The 13,848-nt window shown below is 38.7% G+C and overlaps 1 protein-coding gene across 1 annotated transcript in view; it reads left to right on the plus strand.

Moving 5' to 3' along the window:
- The window catches only part of NETO1 (neuropilin and tolloid like 1), a 110,923-nt gene that overhangs the window by 5,624 nt on the left and 91,451 nt on the right, over window positions 1-13,848 (plus strand). Inside the window, exon 4 of the mRNA XM_008685891.2 lies at window positions 2,831-3,079. Coding sequence (XP_008684113.1) covers window positions 2,831-3,079 — 249 coding nt within the window. The remainder of the gene's footprint in view (window positions 1-2,830; window positions 3,080-13,848) is intronic.

The following is a 13,848-nucleotide window of genomic DNA, read 5'->3' on the forward strand; positions in this document are numbered from 1 at the left end:
ACGGGAGTAGCCAAAATGCCAGCTGTTACAGCAAAGAGAAGTGAGGTAAAAGCAAGCACATCTATTGCATGAGGCCTTGGAGAGGCTGATGGTAACTTTAGGACGTGTGCGCTCGTGGCGCTAGTGGGGCTGGGAGCTGGCTCTCAGCCGATGGAGGCGTGGGGGGTGGGTGCGGATGGGCCCAAGGTAGGAAGGCAGTTACTTTCTTTTTCTTTTTGTCTTTTCTGCTTTCGGGGGGGGGGGGGGGTGTGTTTTGTCATATTTAGTTCTGAAAAACAGCATCCTGTTCTGTACAAAAAGATAAATGTAAAATACAAGAAAAGTCTAAATCATTGGTGAGGTTTCTTGAGATCAGGTAGGTTCTGATGAATAGAGGTGGAGTCTCAGTCAAGGGGACTTTTGTGGGTTTCAGGTTGTCCTAAAACTCCCTCCAAGAGGGGGCGGTGTTCTGTAGCTATGTGTGCTATTCAGGTGACAGTGCTCAGAGTTTTCGGTGTGTCCAAAGTCATGTTAGGAGGGGTTAAGACCTCTCAAAAAGGAACCTCAGATTTAGATACCAGACGACTTAGAGAAAACGTGGAAGTGAAAGACAGCTACGAATTGAGAGATTAGAGGGGGGGGGGAATGTAAGTGTAAGGAGCTGAACTTTGAGAGCTTCCAGTGGCTTACATGCGCTGTAATCACTTGTTCTTAATTACGATAACTATATGACATGCTTATTTTTAAAACCGTATTTTACTGCCTTCGAAAATTCAGTTAGTGGAATTTCGTATATGAGTGTGTGTAGTTAACTTAAGCCTGTTGGGCCAGAGGAAGATATGCATTTCCTAATAGGGAAAAATAGATGGGTATTTGTTGCTTCATAGAGTTTTAAGTAAATTAGCACAAGGTTGTTCTCATTGCTTTACCGTTCCCTAGCCATACATTATTTACATCTAAAAGAAGTATCCTACATTCTCAAGTAGTTCATTTCCATCTAAAACTTATCACACTGGCTTGCCAATGAGCAGATAAACAAGTGGGCACAGTCTGTAAGATACTAATACATACAAATGATATACTTAATGCTACTACATAAATAGGTCCAGTTTCTTAAGCCTTTGCCTCTTTGTTATTGGACTAATAATCTCAAGGGGAAAAACATGGTTTTGCAAGTAATTTCTTATGATACTTTATCATTTGCAGATTTTTTTAAAAATTGAAATTTCATCAAATCTCTCATTATGGTAATACCACAATTGTTTGACCTTTGTGAATATACAGTAGTGGTAGGTAAAACCATCCCTGGTTTTTCTTGGAAGAGTAATAAATGTGTCTTTTCAATGTCCAAAGAGTCATAAACATTTTTAGAGATTAAAAATAATCCCTAAACTAGTCTTGTCACATGCATTGACCTTTAACCAAATGAGCTTCGATTATTCTGTCTCTAATTTCCAAGTCATCATGTATCTCAATTCTCTATGAATTTTTGAATCCACGCATGCAAGGGTTTCATTTTAAAGCCATCAAGGGTGATATTCAGTACGTATGTAAGAACTGGTGTGGTGTGGACAGCAGTCATTCGGAATGATTACCGACCACATGGGGAGCAGGGCTGTGCTAGGTCTTAACTTACAAGTTCCTGGAGGGTGTTGGTCCCTGAGGAGGGTCACATGGCAGCAAAACACTCAAAGGACTCAATGCAACAGCTGTTTACTAACTAGGATAAATGTGTACGGATATTTCAACAACTGTTATGGCTATTCTGGGGTATCCTGGCTGAATCCCAGTCTGGAGTGCCAGGATTTTGAGCTGTTTTGGACCTGACAAGGGAGAAATGGCAGGGTGCTAGCAAATGCCTCCATGTGGAGGTCTATAGAGCTGTCAGCCCGCTGAGGCTCTTCCTGATGCTTTAGAGAGCTCTACAGCACATTTATGAAGATAAGCTCATTTACTATTCACCCAACAGAGTTTGTTTGTTTTTGTTTTTGTTTTTGTTTTGATAAATCCTCAATGACAAGTACTGTGCTGAGTGCTGAAGTAAGAAGGTGAATAGATTTTGTCCTTAGTGAGTGGATTTAGAGGGGTGGTTCTTGTCAGCAAGGTTTTCCTGCATAACCAGGAGTCAGCAGATCCTCCAGGAAGTGCTAAAACACATGGAAGCCCAAAAGAGCATGCTGCCTTAGAAAACGTAGTGTGTCTGAAGTGGCCCCAGCTTGGGCTGTGTGTGGAGTAGGAAGACCCTAGAAGTGTGAGTTGTAGGATATCCTTAAGGGTCCTGCAGTGTCAAGTGCATCGATCATTTTCCTGTAGCTGACAGTTGCTAAGTTTAAACCTGAGGGTGATGTGGTAAGATTGGTGTTGTAGAAAAATTCTTAATGCCCTTGTATATGCACTTGGGTCTAATCAAGACATCGGACTGGGGACTATTTGAATGTTGGGGTAACTGTGCTGAATAATTCTTAAGTGGTTTTTGACCTTAAAACTGGATACTTAAGAAGATATGGGAAAAGTGACAGAAAGATGTCTTTCTACTTTCTAAACCTGATGTCAGTGGTCTTTCACAAAAATACTGTGATTTATTAGGTCTGTGTTAGACATCGAAATGGTCGTTTTATAACGGAATAATCTTGTGTGCAACATCATCAGTTTTAAGGAGCATGCCGGAGATGTTCTTACGGAAATGTTGTCCCTTAGAATGCTCAGTATTACAGGCTTGTTTTGCTCTTCCAACGCATGTCATGCTCAAAGTTTCATAGAAGACATACATATAAAATCTGAAGTAGAATTACAAAAATCTACCTAAAGATTTAAAAATGGCCTTCTAGACATAATCTTTCCTTGTTTTCAGCTGCCCCAAGACAGTGCATTGAACTTTACTTTGATGAAAAGTATTCTATTGAACCGTCTTGGGAGTGCAAATTTGATCATATTGAAGTTCGAGATGGACCTTTCGGATTTTCTCCAATAATTGGACGATTCTGTGGACAACAAAATCCACCTGTAATAAAATCCAGTGGAAGATTTCTATGGATTAAATTTTTTGCTGATGGAGAGCTGGAATCTATGGGATTTTCAGCTCGATACAATTTCACACCTGGTAAGTGAGGGTTTGGTTTTTTCCTATGCTTTTTTTCTTCCTTAGTTGTCTGTCTTCGTAGTACAAGAACTTTTGTAAGACAACTTCATATTTTCTTCAAAGAATTTTCTAGCTCTATTTAAAATCACACCTACAGTGCTTTCTCTTTTCATTTCATAAATTTTGAAAGGAAAATAAATTTTCCTTAAAATTTAGCCTCCACTAGAGGTGAAGTGTGCACGGTCATCAGGAGCACAGTTAATTAAATGGACTTCTATTATGCTGAAATGTGTAATTCGAGAGGCGGCCTGTAATAAAGAAACTAATTTCAGTATACATTGAATCCCAATAAACTTGAAAAGGCAATTGTAGTATTGTAAAATGTATCCATCAAAATGATCTTTGGAGAACTTGAATAAAAAATTCTTTTGTTCTGAAAATTATAATTTTTAAGCAAATGGATCTTAGTATAAAGCAGTCTAATCTCTGTTTAGAAATGCAAATTCCTAAGAGTTCTGATGAAAGCAAGACTGAGACCCATAGCAGCCAAATATTCATTCGCAAGGTCTGCAGACATTATTTGTCATTATACAATTATGCATTCTATGTCAATTTTCCTTTTAACCTGCTAATATTAAAAATGGGCCTATGATGTTGACTGGCTCGCTTGATGATGAGTTGTCATTTGTTACAATAAAAATTGGTTATCACATTTTTAAATTGCAACATCAGGCTGAAGCGATTTGAGATTTGATGAAGTGAGGTCATTTTTTTTTTAATGGAAAGATGACTCAACTTACATAACACAGGTAATTTTTATATAATTACGTATTTTCCCAGTTTGTGTAGATTGCTTTACTAAGGTTATAACAGGCAAAAGATGAAATTGCTATATATGTAAAATTTGTTGAAGTTTCTGTTCCATGTTACAGAGATAACGTAAGAGCAGGGCTCAGATGCTCAGTTCAAGCACTGAAATTTAAAAAATAATTAATATAAGGTTAATGAGGATTTTCATTGTGATATGGTTTCTGATCAATAAGTCATATATTAATTGTATCATAACCTTAAACATTAGGAATGTTTTCACAGTATCACTAAGAGATACTGTGGTTTTAATTATGTTTTGTTAATACTGAATCGTTCACAGAAAGCATGGGTATTTCATATTGGTGACCAAACTAACTTGATGTGTTCTGAAAACTTGCAAACATTGAGATTACTTTATTAGTGCTACGGTTATACATGGAAATTTTTTTTTAAATTTTTCTTGACTGATAATTTTGAGTATAACCAGGACCTAAAGATAGTTCAAGGCTTTTATAAGTTATATCTTCACCCTAAGATTGGAGATCATGGGGATAATGTCTAGGATTTAAAACTGTAGAGTCAGCTTTATCAACAGAAGCAATGCTGCCCATGTTTCTAGCTCTACCGGAGAGAACATGAATGTTGAAGCTCAGTGTGCTCTCCCAGGGTTTTAAAAAGCCACTCTGTTTGCTGTTACTTGTGCCTTATTTCTTTAGAGCCACGTTACTTGATCTGCATATAAAAGGAGACTTTATTGCCAGGAACTCCTAAATCACAAGGAAACCCGAGGAGATGATTCCATGAAGTGGAGGATGAGTTAAGGATGGAGCCAGGAGGCTTCTGTTTCCACTTAGATAAACTAGAGGAAAGTAAGTGCACAGGGAGGCCTAGGCTTGGCATATGAAGGAACAGGAGGACCGTAAAAGGGAGACTTGTAAAACTTCCATGACTGCAGACATTGACGTTCCATGGCCCAAGGCCATTGCCTGAGTGGCACAATCTACAGCTCATTTCATAAAGAGGCAGTATTGAGGAAGCCAATTAGTTAATGAAAGAGGAAGGGGGCAGGGATTAGTAATAATTTAGACAGCATTTAGGGAATAGGGAGTCAGGCAGGCTTCAGTTTAATTTGGGCTTAATTTTGATTTGGTAGTGTGCTTCAAGTGGTGATTTGGGGAAATTGAAAAGGTAGAGTTCCTGAAGTCAGCTTCATGATTTAAATTACACAGCATTGCTGCAATCCCCAGGGCATCCAAGTGGACCCCACTGCAGAGGGGAATGCCCTGCCCATCAGATCACATCCAGAGCTGAACCCCACCGTGGCTGCGAGGAACACTGGTTTTGGAACAGATCTGGCCTCAGTCCTGGCTTTCTTATTTCTTGCTTGCTGTAAACCGCAGGCATGATCCTTAATGTTCTGTGCCTCAGTATTTTAATTTATAAAATAGGGATGATACTGACCACCACATAGGGTTGTTCAAAGATGGCTTGCTTGCCAACCAATGCCTGTCTGTGGATTTTTCACTTCGTATGAGATCTCAACTCTTGGATGCTATTAATTTTATTAATTTGATCATGTGTTCTTTAAGAGCAAAGGGGCCTTGTTACAGTTTATTGGGAGAACAAGCGTCCCAGAGATTTTAAATTACAACTGCTCTCGCTCTGATTTTGGGCGCGGATTTGCAAAATTGATACCTGGAAGATGTCACTTTTCCCTGTTAGTTTGTTTACATGGGTCCAGGCCTCCGTGTGGGGGTTGTAGTGTTTGCGTTGGAAGGCATAAAATATGTCAAAGCAGAGACACAGTGGGAAGACCAGGTGATTTTTATTATGTGTGTGAGCTTACTTCAGTCTGAAATCTGGACCTTCAGGGATAGTCTCAGAAACTGGAAGTCAGCAGGGGCGCCTGGGTGGCTCAGTCCTTAAGTGTCTGCCTTGGGCTCAGGCCGTGATCCCGGGATCCAGCCCCCCAGCCCCGCATGGGGCTCTCTGCTCTGCTGGGAACCTGCTTCTTCCTCTCCCACTCCCCCTGCTTGTGTTCCCTCTCTCGCTGGCTGTCTCTCTTTCTGTCAAATAAATAAATAAATAAAATCTTTAAAAAAAAAAAGGAAACTTGACATCAGCATACTGAGAATGCACCCACTTTTAGGAACGTATCACAACAACCAAGCTAAAACGACTGACTATGCATATACACTTGTATGCGTTGATACACACACGCACACACACACACATGACACGTGTAAACCTCCATGCATTTTCAGTAAGAATCCTTTGAATCACACAGCTCAGTTTTTCTTGTAAGCAAACATACATACACGGGTATCTGGTTTATAATGAGAAGATCGTATAGTGAGTGTCAGTCCAAATATTAACGCTTAATTACACGCGTGCTGTGGGCTAGCACCCTGCCAAGGTACACGATGATCCATCTCCGGGGCAAGGGCCATTTTTTCAGGGGTGCGCTACATCTCAGACCGCCTTGGGGCGATTCCGCTGTCCGGTCTCTGCTTTCATCCTGCCTGACCGGGACACTAGTCGGTGTCAACTCTTGTCTCAAAATTTGTTTCTGTTTCTTAATACCTGAGTCTCTTTGACTTTTCTTCCCACACAACGTTTAAAAACAGCCTTTTCATTTTGGACTCCTGCGTTGGTAGTAGCGATGCTTCTGGACCGGTAGTGGATGGGAGCTAGCGAGCCAGAGGTCATGTGTGGGCATGCGCCGTAGTAACGCAGGGCCAGAAAAGATGCCTCCGACGCGCTCTTAAAGGGTCGCTCCTCTATCTCCAGACACACTGACTAGTCCTCGCCTTTTATTTCATGCATTCTGGTTATCTTTGGTACTGCGTCGGTACCCAGGCCCACAGTGCGCCGGTGAGGCAGGAGGGTGATGGTGGAGCACGCGTAAGGATGGTGAGGCTGAGTAGACAGACGGCAGTCGGCTGGGTCTCACCGGCGATCTGCAGAAACCAAGGACAAGGGTGGGGCCTGAAGAAGGACCAAGGGACCCAGAGCCCTGATGGGAGGCTCCAGGGTGATGTCTGTAAGGGAACCTCTCTTCTTCCTGTGTAAACAGAGTTGTGTTGTGAGGTCTCATCAGCAATACGCTCCCGCTTCTGAGAAGAGGGAGGAGTTCAGCATCATTGAAAATGGTAGAAGTTACATGATGGACAATTTGGTAGCCCACAGATAATTTAATGAGAAAACGTATAAAAGTGCTCATTGTAATAAAATAATATCGTTTTCTCATCTTCATAGGCACATTTTTTTTATCTTAAAGAAAGATTTAAATCAGTTGTATTGCAGAAAAATGTGTAATGATGACCCTAGCTAGGTAGGGGGTGGAGGAGAATGAGGAGGAATTGAAGGGGCCCAGATGGAGATATGGTGAGAATGTATTAGCATTATTAGTAATGCTTTCATTTTTGAAAAGGGTGCTACATTTTTGATACTACTTATGTAAATAACAGTGTTTACGATAAAAAATCAAAAAAGAGTAATACTATAGTTGGGAAACGTTAAATGAATTTTTGGAGCGGAGGAATGCCATTTATCTGTAATCCACATTTTCTTTTTTACTCAAACTGAGAATGCTTTTCAAGTAGACAATAATTTTCCCCTGCAGCCAGCTGCCTATATGCCTCAGTTTTCTTTACCACTGGAAAAATATAGGTGAAGAAGAAAACATGTAACATCTGCTATACCCCCAGTCCAGTAGCATTACAAGGGGCTTTATTCAATATTAAGGAAGAAAAACATCTAGGATGCTCTACTCTTAAGGAAAGTAATCCTTTCAGTCTCTTTAGGAACAAGTATCTTTTGTTAGCCTTGTACTTTTCTTCTTAGTGGAGGAGACGTTTTCAGCTAGTCATCGACATAAAATACAATGTTTATAAAATCTTCCTCTTTGGATGATTTTTTTCCTGAAAAAGTTTTATGAAACAATATTATATACACCCTATTAGAGAAATTTAACTTAAGGATTGTGCCTCAAAATACCAAACAGGTGGGGTAGAGTCAGGTATTCCCATGCAAGTGAATGGAGTTGTTATTGAGATTATTATGATACTTTGTACTTAAACAGCACCTTTCATCTGAGAGCTCAAAGTGCTTCAGGAACTTTCTGCCCAATTCCTAGCTTCCTCTTAGACTCCAAGCTGATTGACATCAAAGGCAGTGGAAGTGATATACTGCAGTGATTTAAATTGAGTGTTCTGAAAAGATTTCTATGCATATTAAATGAAATACATTATTTAGGTAAAATATTGTCATGGACTCGATGCTATTTTAATTATCCAGCACATTGCTTTTCTTCTTTGTATTTGAAATGTGAATGTATGTGCGAATATTGACCCTATTGAAAGTTACTACATTTTCTTCTCCACATAATCAGAGTTATATTCTCTGGTACGAAAGAAAAAAAATGCACACATCTATCTATCCATCTATATCACCTTTTCAACAACTAAATTTTAATTTGACCTTTGCTCTAAAAGATGAAAGAATAAAAGGTTTTAAAGGCTGAGGTTGAAAGAAGGACTTTGATTACTTCATTTTTCACATAGAAATAAAAGATTGAATAACTTCAGATAGCATTGTGTTGTCTATTATCTTTACACTTCAGCCCAGCAAAGGCTGTCAAAAAGAAAATGTATGGAAACAAACATCATATTTCCTCTTTTTTTTTTAATTGAGGTACAGTTGACACGGAACATTGTAAGAGTTTCAGATGTTCAACATAATGATTTGGTATTTGTGTGCACTGGGAAATGATTACAGCGAGTCTAGTTTCCCCATCACCATATAAAGTTATATAATATGTGATACATTATTATTAACTAGAGTCACCAGGCTGTACATTACATCCCCATGACTCATTTGTTTAGGACTGGAAGTTTGTACCTCTTGATCCCCTTCTCCGATTTCACCCCTCCTCCCAAATTCCCTCCTCTCTGGCAGCCACTAAACTGTTCTTTGCATCTGTGAATTGGGTTTTGCTTTGTTGGTTCATTTGTTTTGTTTTTTTGGATTCCACACCTAAGTGAAATCAGACAGTGTTTGTCTTTCTAAGGCTGATTTTCTTCACATAGCATAGTGCCCTTCAGGTCCATCCATGTTGTCACAAATGATAAGATTTCATTCTTTTTATGGCTCAGTAGTATTCCCATCGTGTACGTACGTGTGTGTGTGCATGATCAGTGAATTCATCGTCTGTATTATATAATATATATATACACACACACGTACACACAACATATATATAATCTTCTTTATCCATTCATTCATTGATGGACACTTAGGTTGTTTCCATATCTTGGCTATTGTAAATAAGACTGCAGTGAACATAGGGGGCATATGTTTTCAAATTAGTGGTTTTGTTTTCTTTGAATAAACACCCAGAGGTGGAATTGCTAGCTATGATAGCTCTGTTTTTAATTTTTTAAGGAACCTACATACTGTTTTCCACAGTGCCTGCACCAGTTTATATTCCTACCAACAGTGCATGAGGGGTCCCTTTTCTATGCTTTCTTGCCAACGGTTGTTATTTCTTGTCTTTTTGATAATAGCTATTCTTGGAGATGTGAGACGATATCTCATTGTGGTTTTGATTTGCATTTCCCTCTGCTGAGGAGATGTTGAACATCTTTCATGTGCCTGTTGGCCATTTGTATGTCTTCTTTGGAAAAATTTCTATTCAGAACCCCTGCCCATTGAAAAAATCAGATTGTTTTTTGTTATTGAGTTGTATGATTTCTTTATGTATTTGGTCGATGGTTTACTTTACCGGGTGGAAGCTTTTTGGTGTGATATAGTTCCCATTTGTTTATTTTTCCACTTGTTGCCATTGCCTTTAGAGTCAGAGCCAAAGAAAATATTGCCAAGAATGATGTCAAGGAGCTTACTGCCTATGTTTTATTCTAGGAAGTTGTGTGATTTCTGGTCATATATTCAAGTCTTGAATCCATTTTGAATTAATATTTGTGTATGGTGCAAGATAGTGGTCCAGTTGCATTCTTTTCTATGTGGCTGTCCAGTTTTCCCAACACCATTTATTGAAGACACCATCTTTTCCCCATTGTATATTCTTGCCTCTATCATAAATTAATTGACTTATGTGCATGAGTTTATTTCTGGGCTCTCTGTTCTGTTCTTTTCTGTTGATCTGTATGTCTGTTTTTATGCCAATACTATATCGTCTTGATTACTATAGCTTTGCATTGTAGTTGGAAATTAAGGAGGGTGATGCCTTCAGCTTTGTTCTTATTTCTCAACATTGCTCTGGCTGTTAAGGACCTTTTATGTTCATATGAATTTTTGGATTATTTGTTCTATTTCTGTGAAAAATGCCAATGAGATTTTAATATGGCATGCATTGAATCTAGAGGTTACTTTGGATAATATGGATATTTTAACAATAGAAATTATTCCAGTCATGAGCACAGAGTATCTTTCCATTTATTTGTGTCTTCTTCGAGTTCTTTCATCGGTGTTTTGTAGTTTTCAGTGTACAGGACTTTTACCTCTTGGATAAATTAATTCCTAGGATTTTTTTTTTTTGAAGCGGTTGTAAATGGGGTTGTTTTCTTAATTTAAGAGTTTTCTTGATTCTTAATCTGATTGTTAGTGTATAAAAAGACAACAGATTTTGTTATTGATTTGCATTCATTTAACAGTTTTTTGGTGGAGTCTTCAGCATTTTCTGTATATAGAATTATGTTGCCCTCCAGTAGTGACAGTTTCACTTCTTTCTTTCTAATTTGGAAGCCTTTTATTTCTTTTTCTTGCTCCGGCTAAGTCTTCCAACACTATGTTGAATAAAAATGGCAAGAGTGGGCATTCTTGTCTTGTTCCTAATCTTAGAGGAAAAGCTTTTGGCTTTTCACCGTTAAGTATGCTGTTAGCTGTGGGTTTGTCATAGATGGCCTTTATTATGTTGATGTACGTTCCCTCTCTACCTACTTTGTTGAGAGGTTTTTATCATAAGTGGATGCTGAATTTCGTCAAATGCTTTTTCTGCATCTATTTGAGATGATCATATAATTTTTATCCTTCATTTTGTTAATGTGGTATATTATGTTGGTTGATTTGTGGACACCGAACCATCCTACATTCCTGGAATAAATCCCAGTTGATCCTGGTGTATATTGATCATTTTTATTGAATTCAATTTGCTAATATTTTGTTGAGGATTTTTGCATCTGTGTTCATCAGGGATAATGGCCTTTACTTTTGAATTTTCCCTTCCTTCCTTCCTTCCTTCCTTCCTTCCTTCCTTCCTTTCTTCCTTTTGTGGTGTCCTTGTCTGGTTTTGATTTCAGGGTAATGCTAGCCCCATAAAATAAGTTTGGAAGCATTTCCTCCTCTTCAATTTTTTGGAAGAACTTTAGAACGATAGCTATTAAAATCTTCTTTGAATGTTTGGTAGAACTCACCAGTGAAGCCATCTGGTCTTGTATTTTTCTTTGTTGAGAGGTTTTTATTTTTTATTTTTTTAAAGATTTATTTATTTATTTATTAGACAGAGAGAGACAGCCAGCGAGAGAGGGAACACAGCAGGGGGAGTGGGAGAGGAAGAAGCAGGCTCCCAGCGGAGGAGCCTGATGTGGGGCTCGATCCCGGAACGCCAGGATCACGCCCTGAGCCAAAGGCAGAGCTTAATGGCTATGCCACCCAGGTGCCCCTGTTGAGAGGTTTTTGATTAAGGATTCCATCTCCCTGATAGCAATTGGTCTATACAGATTTTCTACTTCATGATTCAATCTTGGAAGACTGTATGTTTCTAGGAATTTATCCATTTCTTCTAGGTTGTCCAATTTGTTGGTGTATGATTGTTCATGGCAGTCTCTTATGATCTCTTGTATTCCTTTGGACACTCGTAACTCCCCCTCTTCCATTTCAGATTTTATTTGTATGATCCCCCACTCTTTTTTTCTTGTGAGTATAGCTAAATGTTTATCAATTTTGTTTATCTTTTCAAAAAACCAGCTCTTTGGAACCACTTAACTTTCCTTTTTTTAATTTCATTTGTTTCCACTCTGATTTTGTTTCCTTTCTTCTACTAACTTTGGGCTTCATTTGTTCCTCTTTTTCTAGTTCCTTAGGTGTAAAGTTAGATTGTTTGGGGTTTTTTTCTTGTTTCTTGAGATAGGCCTGTGAGCTCTTAGAACTGCTTTTGCTGCATCCCTTTGATTTTGGTATGCTGTTTTTTCACTGTCATTTGTCTCAAGGCTTTCTTTGATTTCTTTTTTCATTTATTCATTGACCCGTTGGTTGTTTGGCAGCATATTGTTTAATTGCCACATATTTGTGATTTTTCCAGTTTTCTTTTTGTGATTGGTTTTCAGTTTCATACATTTTTTGTCAGAAAAGATGCTTGACATGTTTTTAATCTTCTTAAATTCATTGAGACTTGTTCTGTAGTTCCTCTCTATTCCTTTCTTCTTCTCTTGCTCTCTTCTGTTGTGGTTTGATATCTTTCTTTGGTGTTATGTTTAGATTCCATTCTTAGTATCTTTTGTTTATAGGTTTTTGCTTTGTAGTTACAATAAAGCTTATATATCAGTTCATATATCCCAGTCTATTTTAAGTTGATAGCAAGTTAAGTTTTTTTTCTTTTTTTAAGATCTTGCTTATTTATTTTAGAGAGAGAGACTGTGTGAGCAGGAGGAGGAGCAGAGGGAGAGGACGAGGGGGAGGGAAATAATCTCCAGCAGACTCCATGCTGAGTGCAGAGCCCTACGAGGGGCTTGATCCTACAACCCTGAGATCATGACCTGGGCCAAAACCAAGAGTCAGCGACTTAACCGACTAAGCCACCTAGGTGCCCTACAAGTTAAGTTTAAATGCATTTTGAAACTGTATGTATATACTCTCCTCTATGTTTTGTTTCTGATGTCACCTTTTACACCTTTTTATTTTGTGTATTCCTTAACTAATTGTTTTAGTTATGGTTATTTTTACCAAATTTGTTTTTTTTTTTTTTAAGATTTTATTTATTTATTCGACAGAGATAGAGATAGCCAGCGAGAGAGGGAACACAAGCAGGGGGAGTGGGAGAGGAAGAAGCAGGCTTATAGCGGAAGAGCCTGATGTGGGGCTGGATCCCATAACGCGAGGATCACGCCCTGAGCCGAAGGCAGACGCTTAACCGCTGTGCCACCCAGGCGCCCCCAAATTTGTTTTTTAACCTTCGTGCTAGCTTTATAAGTAGTTAGTTCACTACCTTTACTATTATTTAGTTTTACCAGAGAGATTTTTACTTTCATATGTTTTCTTGCTACTAATTAATGCTATTTCTTTTCAGCTTAAAGAAGTCCCTTTAACATTTCTTATAAGGCCAGGTTAGTGGTGGTAAACTCTTTCAGTTTTAAGGAAAACTTGTCTCTCCTTCAATTCTGAAAGATAACCTTGCTGGATGGAGTATTCATGGTTAGAAGGGTTGTGTTTTTTTGTTTTGTTTTGTTTTGTTTTGTTTTGTTTTTCTTTCACTACTTTGAGTACATCATGGCACTCTCTTCTGGCCTACAAAGTGTCTGCTGAAAAATCTGCTCATAGTTTCCTGGACATTCCCTTGTATGTAACAAGTTGTTTTTCTCTCATTGCTTTTAAGATTCTTTCTTATCTTTACCTTTTGACATTTAACTGTAATGTGTCATGGTGTGGATCACTTTGGAATTATCTTATTTGGAATTCTCTGTGATTTCTGGACCTGGATGCCTGTTTCTTACAACCCTTTGGGTCTCCTGGATATAATCCGCATTGATTTTTAAAGCCAGGTGTTTCGGAGGCTCATCTCTCCAGTGCAGGTCCCAAGAGTTGGGATGCCTACTGTAGAGCTCAGACCTCTCATTCCTCACTGATACATTCTGTATCTGTGAGATTCCTCCCGCTTTACCTGCTTGGTGAAATTGTATCTCTGCTTCCTCAAACCTCTTAGTATCCTTCGTTGTAGAGGAGCTGTTCAGGTAGTTTTAGAGAAA

Source organism: Ursus maritimus, unplaced genomic scaffold (genome assembly GCF_017311325.1).
Source record: "Ursus maritimus isolate PB19 unplaced genomic scaffold, ASM1731132v1 scaffold_18, whole genome shotgun sequence".
Classification (NCBI taxonomy): domain Eukaryota; kingdom Metazoa; phylum Chordata; class Mammalia; order Carnivora; family Ursidae; genus Ursus; species Ursus maritimus.